Here is a 16,772-nt window from a genome sequence, read left to right on the forward strand (position 1 = left end):
GAACCACTACATTTCCTACAGTAGTCCCATATGGCGCTTACTCTTATTCAAATACTTCATCAAAAGTGCTCCCAATCAAGCACGAAAATAAATTAGATTTTGGTTTAACCACGATTAGAGTCACATCACCAAGAAATAAAGTAACAGAGTTACCTAATCTAACAGACCAGCCTGACTTCCTGGCTACTTTCCACAAGCCCCTCTTGCTAAAGCCCTCTCCTAAAACTCCTCTTTGAAGACTGTGAAATCACATGTTGGTGGAAAACTGTTACTCTTCAAATGTCACAGACATAATTCTTAACTCTGTGCCTGCCTGACATTGCTAGTCAGGCCACAAGTAGAGTTGCGGGGTGTCGGCCTGTGAAAAGTAGCCCGGCCCGACAAAGCATCAGAATGCTTCTTATTCTTGGGCACTCTGGAGGAGCCTTCCTGGGCTTGGGCAGAGCCCATTTATTTTTTGTGGGGAGGCTATTTGCTCTTGGGCTGTATTTTATACTCACTTTCACTCCTACTGGAAATACCAAGGCGTGAGTACTGTGCAAAGCCCCAATATGGAGAAAATAAAAAATGGACAAAGGAGAAGAGGACTAAGGGATTGATAATCCAGAATATGCAAAGAAACCCTGTAACTCAACATAAACAAAAGCCAAACCAGATTTAAAAATAGGTTAAGGACTTGAACAGATATTTTTCCAAAGAAAATGTATAAATGGCCAATAAACATGTGAAGAGATGCTCAACATCACTAACCATTAGGAAAATGCAAATCAAAACCACAGTGAGATACCACTTCACAGCCATTAGGATAGCTACAATCAAAAATATAAAAATTTTTAAAAAGAAACGGAAAAGAACAAGTGTTATCAAGGATGCCGAGAAATTAAAGAAAGGAGAGGCTTGACCAATCACTCCCGTCAACATACAGCAGCTAGCAAACCAGCCAAAGAGTAAGCTCATCTCATTATTCCCCCCCAAAAAAGAAAGGCGTATTGTCCCTGCTAGGCTCCAACAATCTTTGTCAATAAAAGCCTGTTGAGAGCAATTACAACACACCCTAAAACCACAGTTAAAGCTAAAAATAAATTCTTATTACTAATTACAGTTGATCATTGAACAACACTGGTTTGAACTGCAAATGTTTGATCCACTTACATGTGTAAACTTAGCTTCTACCACCTGGGACAGCAAGACCAAACCTCCCTCTTCCTCCTCCTCAGCCTACTCCACATGAAGACGATGAGGATGAAAACCTTTATGATGATCCACTGCATGAATAATCAATATATTTTCTCTTCCTTATGATTTTCTTAATAACATTTTCTTTACTCCAGCTTACTTTCAGACTATGGTATATAATACATGTATCATATAAAATGTGTTAATTGACTTATGTTATCAGTAAGGCTTCTGGTCAACAGTAGGCTATCAGCAATTATGTTTTTGAGGAGTCTAAAGTTATGCACAGCCTGGGTGATTGGCAAAATCCCATCTCTACAGAAAATACAAAAATTAGCCGGATGTCTTAGCATTTGCCTCTAGTCCCAGCTACTTGGGAGGCTGAGGTGGGAGGATCACTTGAGCCCAGTGGGTAGAGGCTGCAGACTGCATTACTGTACTCCAGCCTGCAAAACGGAATTCTACTGCAGGGGTGGGGGCAGGTTGGTGTTTCTATGCCAGCATGGTTTAAGGGTCAACTGTATTTTGATAGTGTGATCTGTAATAATGTTGTATGTAGATATGATTCACTGAAGAATTAAACTTTCTCCTTTTAAAATAATTACAGAATATTCCAAAACACATACCTTAATGTAAATATCCTGTAATATACAAATAGAGGAAGTTGAGCAGAAGAGAAAAAAATATCCCTGGGAATTAGAAAAATAAAATCTCAGTACTACCTTTCCCCTTTTGCCACTAGCAAGCCTTCTTCAGGCCTCAGTTTCTTTATCAGTCATGCAAATGGTTAGGACAAGATATCGCTTAAGTCAAATATATGCTTAATAGCACCACCCAATAGAAGCACTTCCTTTGTCTGATTCCATGTTTGCCAGGCAATTTTCTGGTCATAATCTGACTGCCAAGTAGTTTTTCAATAGGAAATAAGTGTCAGCATTCCAGTCTCCTTGCAGTTATATTTGTTATAAATTAATAAATTGATATTAAAGTTCATAAAAATAAAGTCTGATTCTAAATAGTTGAAGGAAATGGGTCCATGTGACAGTGGAAGGTAGTTTTCAATTTTTCTAATTCAAAACCCACCTATATTATACAGCATCAGCATCCATCAATACTGAACCATCAATCAAGGGAAAGCAATTTTCAAATCATTCTTGGCCAGTGTCCATGCCATTCATTTTTTTAAACCATTCCTTTTTAGGGGAAAATGAATTCACATACTCTGAAGATGTCAAAAAAATAATTACAGTGTATTTTTATGGTACATAATAATTACTTTTGACTACAGAAAATGATACAGTTTGAAAGTTTGGGAATATACACAGGCTTCAAAGGCGGGAAGCCAAAGGAGAGGCATCTGACGATGGATCACTCTGCCCTCTTCTGAAAATAGCTTCTTTAACTGGCTTTCAGAACACAACTTTCCAGGCCTTTTCTTTGCTAATTCCTCCTCTTCCCTACATCTCCCCCTGCCTACCCCGCCCCCCACCCCCACAAAATATGAAAAGAATAAGAAAGCAAAACAAATTCAGGCCTGCGTTCGAAACTCTCCAGGGAGATCCAGATACTCTTCCAGGGCTTATGAAGCCCTAGGTGATCTGGCCAGAACTGTTTTCTTGGACCTCATCTCCTTCCACTCTCCCCCTGCTCACTCTGCTCCCAGTCATTGCTGCCTTGCTACTCCTGAAGCATAGCAAGGGTGCCCTGGGCTCTGCACCTTGGCCCTCACTCTTCCTTTCTGCCTGAAATGATTGTCCCCCATCTTCACATGACTGTGTCCCTCATTTCACAGACTCCCACAGTGAAGTCTTCCCTGATCACTCAAACAGCATCCCTCCCCATTTCATTCCCTGAGAGTTTTTTCTTTACAGCACATATCACCACTGAACATTTGTGTACTGTCTATGTATCTGTGTAGGATGCATAGAACAGGGACTACATCAGTTTTGTTTGTTGCTGTATCCCCAGTCTTACAATAGCATCTGACATGTAGAAGGCACACAATATTTGTTGACTGAATATGTGAACGGTTACAAGATAATAAATTACAGTCAAAATGACCAAACTAAATTCCATCGAATGGGTACTTTAACCAAAATAGAAAAGGAGTTAATCCAACACATCTGTCACAGTAAAATGGCAACTGGGATTTGGTCCAAACAGCAACTTCAAAGACTGTTGATATCCTATCTACCACATATTGACTAGGTGCTGGCAATATAGTGATCAACTTTACTCTGTCTCTGCCTTCAAAGACCTCATGGTCTCCCCAAGGAGGCCAACTTGTAAGTATTCTGAACACAGATAAGGGAAGGAACAACTAACCTGGAGACACTGGGGGCCGCTGGGAGAAGAGCAAGAAGACTCTAAGAGTGCTGTGTGTTCTATGGACAAGCTCTCACAACCCACAGGAAAACAGGAACAAGGAATTACTCCCACTCTCACCACACATCCAGTCAGAGGCCTCCATTCCTTTTCTAACTGCAAGGCAATCTTTTCCCTAGCTGGCTTCTTCCTTTGACAACTGCTTCAGTATTTCTCACAACCCCAGCTGAAGTTAACTGACATGCGCACACACACTGAGGTTTCATGAAACTTTCTGTTCTCAAATAATCACACACCATAGACTTTGGTTTAAGATGCATTTCCACCTCTGGCCCCATAAGTCCTATGCGCGTTCCAGGCACTGATCAAATCTCATGACAAGGGATCTGCTCAAAATATTCCACCAACCAAAACATCAGGCAGCCTTCACCACACAAATTTCCCAGTTCAATGGGCTTTTTTATTGCTTATTTACAAAGTTAACAAACTCAACATACGGTTTTTGGTATGGCAATTGGAATTAATAGCTGCTAATTACAGAATTTTTTTCCCTAAAAGACTTTCTCAAGGTTTAAGGTCTTTGCTGAATTTAAAACATATCTTGAAAGATTCATACATGCAAAGTGCTTTACAACCTTATTCACTCCTGTGGCAATGAAAACCCTTGAAAAGGTTTTCTCTTTCCTCTCTGTACCGATTTTGGCTGTTTCTAGTCAACAAGAGAAAAAGGACATTCGCTAGAAAGACAGGGTATCTCTGTAGTTCCAGTAAATATTTACTGCATAAATTGAACTTCTGTTTATCTGTGTAATCCACATTACTTGCTTTTTTCTTTTTTTCACCCCCAAGAGTGAAAGACATCACTGTTGGGAATCCGGGCAGATATATGGGGGAGGAAAGAGGGTTCAAAAAAATAATTACATACAATTTATCTCTGCTATGACATCCTCTCATCAATCTAAATAATCCAAGTCCTAACTAATATCTATCAATTCTTGTTGTCTTCTTTGGCTTGTCTGATTTTATAACCTTGCCAACACAAACCCCTCTCTCAGAATCTAGAGATAGCTTAAAATATAATTTTCATTTTCTGTAATTTGATTCCCTGGATCAAAAACTAACTTTGAAATCTTCATCAACAACTTCTTTTTTTTGAGACAGAGTCTCGCTCTGTCGCCCAGGCTGGAGTGCCGTGGTGCGATCTCGGCTCACTGCAACCTCCACCTCCTGGGTTCAAGCGATTCTCTGCTCAGCCTCCCGAGTAGCTGGGATTACAAGTGCCCGCCACCATGCCCGGCTAACTTTTGTATTTTTAGTAGAGACAGAGTTTCACCATCTTGGCCAGGCTAGTCTTCAACTCCTGACCTCGTGATCCACCTGCCTCAGCCTCCCAAAGTGCTGGGATTACAGGCATGAGCCACCACGCCCAGCCCATCAACAGCTTCTTAATTTTGCTATAAATGCAGGTTTGATCTTCCAATTGCAGCCCCACCTGGGAGAAAGCCTTCCTCATGACTTGCATTGGGTAAATCAGCTAGGCAGCTATTACAACTGCACACTTGACTTTATTTCCTGAGTATCACCATGACATTCCCTACTCTAGATAAGTGTGCCCACTCAAGGTTCTGGCATCTCCAATTGGTAGCAACTATCTCTAAGGTGCTTCCTTAAGATAAGAAGTCTTGGGACTTAAAAGCTTCCCAATTGGTCAAAGCACTTCCTCAGAATCAAGCTTCTCTCCCTGCTTCCAGGTCTGTGGCCATCTCAGTTCTGATCACCTACCTGGTCTTTGAGTAACTTCTCTGTTCATATCACGTTCTCCTTTTTCTTGTCTTCCACCTGGTTCCAGCCAAACGAACCATCTCTGTGGCTTGATCTACTGCACCTTATCCACCGCGTTTGACTTAGGACCTCAATGTCATGTTCAGCATGTGCTTCTGCAAGACCTGGCTGTCAGCTGCTGCCTTGCCATGCAGCCGTGGCCACTAACTTCACTGGGCCCCTTTGGCTTTCTCCCCAAGCCTCGGCACTCTGCAGCCCCACAGGGATTTGGCCAACTGTAGAAGGAACTTAAAGCCCTGCCTGCAGGGGTGGGAAAGCCCTAATTCTTAAGATATTTAAAGTTTTATTCTTCTCTTTCTGGCACCTCAAGTATTGTAACATCAACCTCTGAGATGCCTCTGAATACACAGGTAGTGGGTCACAGGTTGTAATATTCCACCTTCCTTGCAGTGAAAAAAAATAGAAGTCTCTCTCCCAACCCCCAATGAATGAGAATCACAACTATTCCTTATCGACGAATCTGCTTTTAGGGCTCTGGAAAGTCAATGCTTTGAATTCCTCCACCACTTGGAGGCTATGGCAGTGACTATATCCCTTTACTCTAATCATATCATTTCATTTTTATCAAAATATCTGGGTATTGCATAGGGATTACAATACAAATCAAGTTAAACAGGCTCATTAAAATAGAATACTACCTCCTTGGAACATGTGATCAAAAGCTGAGGGCAGTAACAGAAGCTAATGAAAGGAATTAATGTACACATGGATTCCTCTGTGTGTGCTCTGGAGAAAGACTACCTGGGCACAAATCTTGACTCCACCTTTTACAGTCTGTGTAGTTTCGATATGCTTTTCCCCCTTCTTATGCCGTAATTTCTAAACCTGTAACATGGGAATAACAGAAGGCACCTCAGAGTTTTAGACAAGCATGTCAATATCTGGGAAGTGCTTAGAAAATGTGATTCAGAGTTATTACAAACCACAAAATGAATAGCTATAAAGCAAAACAAAACAAAAAACTAAAAACCATTGCCAGGCATTGGGAATTAAGAAGTCAGGGTTTTAAGGTAGGTGCGATGGTTCACGCCTACAATCCCAACACTTTGGGAGGCTGAGGTAGATGGATCACAAGATCAGGAGCTCGAGACCAGCCTGACCAACACGGTGAAACTCTGTCTCTACTAAAAATACAAAAATTAGCTGGGAGTGGTGGCATGTGCCTGTAATCCCAGCTACTCAGGAGGCTGAGGCAAGATAATTGCTTGAACCCGGGAGGCAGGTTGCAGTGAGCCGAGATTGCGCCACTGCACTCTAGCCTGGGTAACAGAGCGAGGCTCCATCTCAAAAAAAAAAAAAAAAAAAAAAAAAGAAAAGAAAAAAGAAAGAAATCAGAGTTTTGGACAAGGCTCTGTCATTTTGTGGCTTCTGGAGTGGGTTTAAATTGGTTGCAAATTCTTTGTTACACCCCTCTTGGAGAGGTGTTTTCTACTTACTTCTTTAACCTTAATCTAGGCTGGGAAAACAGCTGTTTTGACCAACAGAACACACAGAAATGATCCTGTGCCCGTTTCACTTCCGTATTTTAAGAGAACAGGCACCTTTACCTCCTCTTTCTTGGAACCCAGCTGCCATGCTGAGAGGAAGCCCAAGCCACATAGGGATGCCCATGTTGAAGAGAATTGAGCTGATCTCCCAATTCACAGGCAACATTAGTTTGCCATTCATATGATTAAGCCATCTTGGAGGTAGATCCTCTTGCTGTAGTCACTGAAACAAGTCTTCCCCCTGAACTCTGCCCAAACTGCAAATCCATGAGTAAATAAGATGGTTATTTTCAGCCTCTAAATTTTGGAGCAGTTTGTTGGATTCTGCACCAGGTCTTGACCCTGCTCTTCTTACGCTTATGCTAATGCTATGGCTAAGACAGACATTCAACAGCTCATTACAATGAAGTGTGATTTTCTAAAGGCAGAGGAGTATAAAGAGGCAAAAAAGGGTGTGTGAATACTAGGTGATCTTTCAGGCCCCTTCCAATGCTGATATTTTATAATTAATTTGATGATGAAGAACAGCACAGCTGCGAGATGGCCACTTGGAGATAGTCACACAAGATAATCTAGGTAAAGAACAACTTTCTTCTATACAATTCTCCTTCTTAATTAGAGCATCAATGAAGAGGTGGCATTTCAGGAGTTACTCAACACGCAAATGGTGAAAGCATGGAGAGTTGCCTCTATGGCCTAATTCAGAAGTGGAATGATCTGATACAAAATGATTTGAATGAAGATCTAAGAAGAAAGTAAGGGAAATATGATTTCCAGGGGCATCCAATGTTTCCAAGTAAATAGTGATGCAGAATTTTGTCTGTCCATTGTTTAAATAATGTTTAAAAGGCAAAGAGTTTAAGTTGATTGCTTTGTACAAATTCTTTGAGTAAGAATATTTTTTCATCTCCAGAGGTTATGATTGCCAAGGGACACATTTTTTAAAAATAAATTTTTATTTTTGTACATAAATAGGCAACTGTCTACCAGACAACCAGATCAAGCAGACAACTACTCTGCAAGAATGAGTAAAGTCAAGTTTTACCCTAATATTGCTAAACCTTAAGATATCTTCCTTCCAGGTACCTGGGATTATTTAACAAGATTTAACTACATACTGGCCCCACAAATTTAACCAAGACCAATAGAGCTAACTGCTGATCTAAAAGTCACGACCACGAAGAATATGCCAGAGCTGTCCCTTGGCAGATTTCGGGAGAATTTAATGCTGCTTAAAGTGTGGCCAATCGGCTTCTTGATCATGGGGGAGAGAGGTTGAATTCAAACATTTAGTTTTTGCAATGCTTTTGATTTGCCTGATGTTGAAGTCCTTCCGTAATCTCAATTAAAAAAAAAAATCCCTTCAAATCTTTATGACAGGAACAGCTATAGCCAAGAAAAAAGAACAAATCACTAGTTTATCCGTCTACATTTTCCTTTTGTATTTCTGTTGTTACTGCTATGAATTCCTTTGCTTTCAAAAAAAACGTTCAGACTTGACATAAGCCATTTATGGTCAATAAATACATAAAAATATGTTTGAATGTTCATAGAGGCAATTTTACTATCTGCTGTAATCAACTCAGGATCTTAAATGGCTATTGTTTAAAGATACAAAAGGAACACACTCATGAATTTCCTGTTTTCCATTTTGAAGTACTCACACATGCAAAACACCTCATGCCCAACACCCATCCCTAGGTCTCCTAATTGTGTATCCCTCGCACACAAATCCCTCCTATCTCCCTAATATCCAAGCATTCCTGGAGTACTAGGTGCAGAGGCCAACACTTCAGTGGTTGACCAAAGCTTGCTGCTGTCCCTAACAGGATCAGCAGATTACAACCAGAAATTGATTAAACTCACTCTCTAGTTCAGGATGTTACAGAGTCAGTGTCAACATTACTGTCAAAGAGTCAATGATTTCTGTGGCTAGGGGACCCTTACAGAAGGAGTAAGCCCGCAAGTCAACACCAATGAGAGCCATTTTGTTTATGATACCCAGGATAATGGCAGGTCTTTTCAGAGTTCTTGCTGCCCCTGAAATGCCTAGTAAACATCAGGCTGAAACTGACTCCACAGTGACCTCTAGACAGCATTGACGCTCCTGAGCAATCAGAGAGATGGCACTAAAGGGGCCCTGAGGGGTTTTATTAGCTCTGCTTCCAGGTGAGGAGGAAGACTCAACCATCAAAAGTGAATGGCAACTTTGCCCTACAAGATATTAAGCGAAAACTAGTGTTTAAGAGAAAAATGACAGGGAATAGAAACTCTACACCAAAGATCTAATGTGAGAAATACAAACGAATTGTATTTGAATCTATGGATACTGCTCTGTGGATATTAGAAAAATGGTAAATACTAAAGTTATTGCCCATGTTAAACTGAACTGAGATTTAGGGTCCACAAGGTATGAACCACACACTCTCTTGCCTTACAAATTATCTTTACACATATTCTAATTTAAAATATGTACAAGCCGAGGCAGGTGGATCTCTTTAGGCCAGGAGTTTGAGACCAGCCTGGCCAACATAGCGAAACCTCTTCTCTACTAAAAATATAAAAAAATTAGCTGGGCGTAGTGGCACATGCCTGTAATTCCAGCTCTTCGGGAGACTGAGGTAAGAGAATCGCTTGAACCCGGGAGGCAGAGGTTGCAGTGAGCCGAGATTGCACCACTGCACTCCAGCATGAGTGACAGAGTGAGACTCTGTCTCCAAAAAATAAATAAATAAAAATTAAAAAAATAAGTGCAAAAAGTAAAAATAACTACCATTCAACCTGCAGGATAACTAACATTGATTGGAAAGAGGTACAACTAAATCATGGAACCTAAAACTGGCTCGAAAGCAAGCAAAAAATGAATGAGCAGACACCGATGAGAAGAAAAGAACATCTGGTAAAGGATATAGCTGAGGAAGGAACTTATTTCCTTAGGAACAATATTATGTCATATACTGCTCAAATAGTTTTCCAGCCAATGCAGGGACTACAAAGCACTCTCAACTCTTTCATTTGCCTACAAGCTTTATGGGGATTACTTAAGGAGTGGATACAACTAGGCAAAAAAATGGGTAATTTTATGTGGCACCTGAGTGTCATATTCTCTGCTCACCCAGTGTGCTCAAGGACGTGCCAATAGGACTAAAGTCAATTCACATCTCTTCCTTCACTCAGGGTTCTAGCCCCCTCCTCCTAAGTCTGCGATTCATTTAAACAAAGGTTACTGGACAGCACTCTGATGCACAGAAACATCGTGACGGGCCTGGCAAAGAGTATCTGCAAAAGAAATGCCTTCAGTTTTGGGGTTTTCAATGACCTTAGATCACCAAAGGCTTCTCCTGAAACAGGGTTAGTGATGGAGCAGGGCCCTGGGTTCTAGTTCAGATTTGAGACCGTTAATTATACAATTGGCAAAAGTCACTTCAATCCTCATGCCTCCTCCCTCACCTCCCATTTTTAAGTTATCACTCTCAGCATTTCTTGAGTCTTCTACATCACAAGGGCAACAGCCGTTAAGGATTAGCAAATGCTCTATTTCATTAAGCCAGCACCTCAAAATGCTATTTCAAACCGGAGCAGGAACAGCACAGCAGCAGCATGACACTTAAGAGCACCAGGCAGGGCCCAATAGCATTCACCAGCCCGACGGCAGACCTCCTAGGTTTCCCCGAACCCCATTTAATCCCCCCTCTTTCCCATCACCAGGTGTTCCCTCACACACAACCCCCCCCCCCCCCCCCCACGCTCCATCCCTTCATTTTTCCCTTCACCATTGGTAGTCTGACATCACCATTATCTGCCTTCCGGCTGCTTTTACACTGTTTTCCTTTTCTTCCTCTTTCCTCTCTTCAGCCATACTCAAGAAACACGGACTACTTATGTTACTTTTGCCCCCATAAATGGCTCAGTGATGGTACCAAGAGGGAAACCCACAGACACCAAGCCTCTAGCTGTAGACACTAAGCACACAGACTTCTTCTTTTCAGCACCCAGTTCTACGGGCTTCTCATCACTTTTCAGGTATTCAAAGCTTTGAGGGATGTGCCCGAAGCATCCCTAAAGTCATGAAAAAAGATGGCTTTGGGCATCTTACCGCTCACATATTTGCATAGTGTTTGATGTAGCTTTAATTTCAAAGCTGGTCTCAAACACTCAAGTGGATAGGTTACAGTGGGAGCCCAGGAATTGCAAATGCGCTTGCCTCAAAGACTCAGGAGTCCAGACCCGGGCAGGAAATAAAAGTTCTAAAGCGGCTTTGAAGTGCTTTCTCCCCAGACCCCTCCCCACCGCGGGTCATTCATCTCAGCCTAGGGAAGAGACCACCTTGCCTGAACGTAGCCAAACGCATCGCACGTGGGAGCCAAGTGGGAGATGAAATAATCCAATGCGTCCCCCTCACCACCACCACCCTCACCAAATTAGTTACCGTCGGCTTAAACTCATAGGGAATGTCCGTGTATTTTACCGATCAGGGAAATAAAATAGTGTATATAAATTAGTGGAAGCGGGTGGGAAGGAACAGGGGATGCAGACTGTCGTGAGTAAAACGCCTCGCGGCTTGGTGAGAGGTTGTTTCTTTTTTAAGCCACTCATTTCAGACTGAAATATCAAGCCAGTTCAGGTCATTTCCTGAGTAGCACTACAAGTTAAAACAAGACCCAGAAAATCTATTAATCTTCAATTGCGCTGCCTCCAGACTGGGAGCACAGGGGGATAGGGTGTAGGGCTGTGGGGAGGTCGAGGGGAGGGGGATTTGTGGAAAAGCAAACGCCCGAGAAACCCTAGCTCCCGACCTCAGCTGTTTCTTACCTCACTCAGCTCGGCCGAGGAGTCGTTTCCATATTTCATGGCAACTCCAGAATTCATGATGCACTTTTCAGAGCTGGGCTCTCAGTCCCCCAGGTCTCGGAGCTTAAGAGTTGGACTTCACAGGCTCAATATCCACTGCTTGGTCCCTTCTGCCACATTTTAGTCTAGACAGCCATTTTCACCCAGGACAGTTGCGAAGCGCAAACGGAGAATGCAGGCACTCTTAAAAGGAGCAGCCGTGGCTCGCGTTTCACGGACGAGCCATTGCTGCAGGAGGCTCGGTGGCGCGGCGCGCTCGCAGCTGCGGCAGTGGCGGAGCCCGCGCGGGGACCCTCCCGCGCGCACCCAGCGCCCCGTTCCGGGGCAGTGCCACCCTGGGCGCCGCCTCGCCACTCCTACGGTGCCTCGCCGCCCCCCATTACCAGGATGGAGGGCACCTCCCAGCACGAGCCGACACCCTAGAGGGCACCGGCGAGCTCCCGAAAAAACTAGGGCGGTGGGGCGAGGAAGATCCGCGCTTCGGATTCCAGAGAAGGAAAGAAAGCTAGGGGGAGCCGGAGCGGAGCTGCACTTCACGCCGAAGTTTCCCCTTTGAATCTTCTGGAGTTGTAAGTGGTTTCTGATTGAACACAGCTGTCTAGCTGCTGGCCACGGGGTGCGCGGAGGAGGCGGGGCTAGAGGGAGAAAAGGGTGGGGGCGAGTAGCCTGGAGGCCGAAGAGAAGACCATGCTGGGAGAGCAGAGCAGGCATCCTTCCAGTTCTCTGCAATAGTAATTAAGGACCCGAGTCCAGGAGGGGGAGAAGAAACAGGAAAAGCCACCTGAATAATCGTGCAGGAAATTAAAAAAAAAAAAGAAAAAGAAAAAAAAACTTCCCTCATAGGAGCCGCTTTCCATGATTTAATAAGGTCAAGACAAACCTAAACACTGTACATCAGACAGCACGGTGCACTTCTCACGGAACATTAAGATTTTACAAGGGTGCAGGGCAGTCATTTTCCCTAATCAGTCTAAAGTCAACGCTACGGGTGTAAATTCAATGTCAAACTCCCTCTGTCTGTCACTGGGGCAGAGTACATTTTCTGCATGTCCATAATGAAGATAGAGGCCCCATCCCTTGAAAGATGTCAGATAGGCTCCCTAACCCCCATCCCTTGAAAGATGTCAGATAGGCTCCCCAACCCCCAGACCTTCCTTAACTGAGCGGAGGTAGAGTTGTATTTATGGAGTGTGGAGTATGATTCAGAAAAGATTCAAGGGGCTGTTATACCCAGTCCACCCCTGGGATCTGAGCTCCCCTTCAACTTTGAGTTCCCGAGGTAAAACATCCTGTGTCTATTGGGAGAGAGATGAGATGGGGGAAGAGGGGAACTAGGATTTTTCTCTCCACAAAGTTAAAGTTCCAATGAATTTGAGATGCACAGAAAAATGTTCTGATGCTTCAAAACAGTAGGTCTGCGAGATTGCTTAAGAGACCTCATCAGTCTCTTTCTACACAATGGGGACAAAATGTCTCCATCCCCAATAACAGAACTTGGCATATCCTGAAGCCTTCTGTGAAAAAGCCATTGTATTGTCAACTTCCATGGTCTTTTAAAAAAATCATGTTTATTTTGCTCTTTAAGAAGGGGCAGAGTGCAACTATTTGCATATAACGTTTTACCCATCCCCCTTCTTTTTTTTTTTTTATTATACTTTAAGTTTTAGGGTACATGTGCACAGTGTGCAGGTTAGTTACATATGTATACATGTGCCATGCTGGTGCGCTGCACCCACTAACTCGTCATCTAGCATTAGGTATATCTCCCGATGCTATCCCTCCCCCCTCCCCCCACCCCACAACAGTCCCCAGAGTGTGATATTCCCCTTCCTGTGTCCATGTGATCTCACTGTTCAATTCCCACCTATGAGTGAGAATATGCGGTGTTTGGTTTTTTGTTCTTGTGATAGTTTACTGAGAATGATGATTTCCAATTTCATCCATGTCCCTATAAAGGACATGAACTCATCATTTTTTATGGCTGCATAGTATTCCATGGTGTATATGTGCCACATTTTCTTAATCCAGTCTATCATTGTTGGACATTTGGGTTGGTTCCAAGTCTTTGCTATTGTGAATAATGCCACAATAAACATACGTGTGCATGTGTCTTTATAGCAGCATGATTTATAGTCCTTTGGGTATATACCCAGTAATGGAATGGCTGGGTCAAATGGTATTTCCAGTTCTAGATCCCTGAGGAATCGCCACACTGACTTCCACAATGGTTGAACTAGTTTACAGTCCCACCAACAGTGTAAAAGTGTTCCTATTTCTCCACATCCTCTCCAGCACCTGTTGTTTCCTGACTTTTTAATGATTGCCATTCTAACTGGTGTGAGGTGGTATCTCATTGTGGTTTTGATTTGCATTTCTCTGATGGCCAGTAATGATGAGCATTTTTTCATGTGTTTTTTGGCTGCATAAATGTCTTCTTTTGAGAAGTGTCTGTTCATGTCCTTTGCCCACTTTTTGATGGGGTTGTTTTTTTTTTCTTGTAAATTTGTTTGAGTTCATTGTAGATTCTGGATATTAGCCCTTTGTCAGATGAGTAGGTTGCGAAAATTTTCTCCCATTTTGTAGGTTGCCTGTTCACTCTGATGGTAGTTTCTTTTGCTGTGCAGAAGCTCTTTAGTTTAATTAGATCCCATTTGTCAATTTTGGCTTTTGTTGCCATTGCTTTTGGTGTGTTAGACATGAAGTCCTTGCCCATGCCTATGTCCTGAATGGTAATGCCTAGGTTTTCTTCTAGGGTTTTTATGGTTTTAGGTCTAACGTTTAAGTCTTTAATCCATCTTGAATTGATTTTTGTATAAGGTGTAAAGAAGGGATCAAGTTTCAGCTTTCTACATATGGCTAGACAGTTTTCCCAGCACCATTTATTAAATAGGGAATCCTTTCCCCATAGCTTGTTTTTGTCAGGTTTGTCAAAGATCAGATAGTTGTAGATATGCAGCGTTATTTCTGAGGGCTCTGTTCTGTTCCATTGATCTATATCTCTGTTTTGGTACCAGTACCATGCTGTTTTGGTTACTGTAGCCTTGTAGTATAGTTTGAAGTCAGGTAGTGTGATGCCTCCAGCTTTGTTCTTTTGGCTTAGGATTGACTTGGCGATGCGGGCTCTTTTTTGGTTCCATATGAACTTGAAAGTAGTTTTTTCCAATTCTGTGAAGAAAGTCATTGGTAGCTTGATGGGGATGGCATTGAATCTGTAAATTACCTTGGGCAGTATGGCCATTTTCACGATATTGATTCTTCCTACCCATGAGCATGGAATGTTCTTCCATTTGTTTGTATCCTCTTTTATTTCCTTGAGCAGTGGTTTGTAGTTCTCCTTGAAGACGTCCTTCACGTCCCTTGTAAGTTGGATTCCTAGGTATTTTATTCTCTTTGAAGCAATTGTGAATGGGAGTTCACTCATGATTTCGCTCTCTGTTTGTCTGTTGTTGGTGTATAAGAATGCTTGTGATTTTTGTACATTGATTTTGTATCCTGAGACTTTGCTGAAGTTGCTTATCAGCTTAAGGAGATTTTGGGCTGAGACAATGGGGTTTTCTAGATATACAATCATGTCGTCTGCAAACAGGGACAATCTGACTTCCTCTTTTCCTAATTGAATACCCTTTATTTCCTTCTCCTGCCTAATTGCCCTGGCCAGAACTTCCAACACTATGTTGAATAGGAGTGGTGAGAGAGGGCATCCCTGTCTTGTGCCCGTTTTCAAAGGGAATGCTTCCAGTTTTTGCCCATTCAGTATGATATTGGCTGTGAGTTTGTCATAGATAGCTCTTATTATTTTGAAATACGTCCCATCGATACCTAATTTATTGAGAGTTTTTAGCATGAAGGGTTGTTGAATTTTGTCAAAGGCTTTTTCTGCATCTATTGAGATAATCATGTGGTTTTTGTCTTTGGCTCTGTTTATATGCTGGATTACATTTATTGATTTGCGTATATTGAACCAGCCTTGCATCCCAGGGATGAAGCCCACTTGATCATGGTGGATAAGCTTTTTGATGTGCTGCTGGATTCATTTTGCCAGTATTTTATTGAGGATTTTTGCATCAATGTTCATCAAGGATATTGGTCTAAAATTCTCTTTTTTTGTTGTGTCTCTGCCTGGCTTTGGTATCAGGATGATGCTGGCCTCATAAAATGAGTTAGGGAGGATTCCCTCTTTTTCTATTGATTGGAATATTTCAGAAGGAATGGTACCAGTTCCTCCTTGTACCTGTGGTAGAATTCAGCTGTGAATCCGTCTGGTCCTGGACTCTTTTTGGTTGGTAAGCTATTGATTATTGCCACAATTTCAGCTCCTGTTATTGGTCTATTCAGAGATTCAACTTCTTCCTGGTTTAGTCTTGGGAGAGTGTATGTGTCCAGGAATTTATCCATTTCTTCTAGATTTTCTAGTTTATTTGCGTAGAGGTGTTTGTAGTATTCTCTGATGGTAGTTTGTATTTCTGTGGGATCGGTGGTGATATCCCCTTTATCATTTTTTATTGCATCTATTTGATTCTTCTCTCTTTTTTTCTTTATTAGTCTTGCTAGCAGTCTATCAATTTTGTTGATCCTTTCAAAAAACCAGCTCCTGGATTCATTAATTTTTTGAAGGGTTTTTTGTGTCTCTATTTCCCTCAGTTCTGCTCTGATTTCAGTTATTTCTTGCCTTCTGCTAGCTTTTGAATGTGTTTGCTCTTGCTTTTCTAGTTCTTTTAATTGTGATGTTAGGGTGTCAATTTTGGATCTTTCCTGCTTTCTCTTGTGGGCATTTAGTGCTATAAATTTCCCCCTACACACTGCTTTGAATGCGTCCCAGAGATTCTGGTATGTTGTGTCTTTGTTCTCGTTGGTTTCAAAGAACAACTTTATTTCTGCCTTCATTTCGTTATGTACCCAGTAGTCATTCAGGAGCAGGTTGTTCAGTTTCCATGTAGTTGAGCGGTTTTGAGTGAGATTCTTAATCCTGAGTTCTAGTTTGATTGCACTGTGGTCTGAGAGATAGTTTGTTATAATTTCTGTTCTTTTACATTTGCTGAGGAGAGCTTTACTTCCCAGTATGTGGTCAATTTTGGAATAGGTGTGGTGTGG

General features: G+C 42.2%; 1 protein-coding gene across 6 annotated transcripts in view; it reads right to left on the reverse strand.

Annotated features, from left to right (window-relative positions):
- The window catches only part of MCC (MCC regulator of WNT signaling pathway), a 481,477-nt gene that overhangs the window by 269,504 nt on the left and 195,201 nt on the right, over positions 1 to 16,772 (reverse strand). The window contains exon 1 of one of the 6 annotated variants that reach the window (XM_055387455.2): positions 11,643 to 12,273. The exons of 4 other annotated variants lie outside the window; for them this stretch is intronic. In XM_055387455.2, the coding sequence (XP_055243430.1) occupies positions 11,643 to 11,699 (57 nt within the window). In that variant the 5' untranslated portion in view covers positions 11,700 to 12,273. Of the gene's footprint in view, positions 1 to 11,642; positions 12,274 to 16,772 lie in introns of those variants that run through there. One more of the 6 variants, XM_004042362.5, reaches the window with a different exon arrangement.

This window comes from Gorilla gorilla, chromosome 4 (genome assembly GCF_029281585.2).
Source record: "Gorilla gorilla gorilla isolate KB3781 chromosome 4, NHGRI_mGorGor1-v2.1_pri, whole genome shotgun sequence".
NCBI classification, from domain to species: Eukaryota; Metazoa; Chordata; class Mammalia; order Primates; family Hominidae; genus Gorilla; species Gorilla gorilla.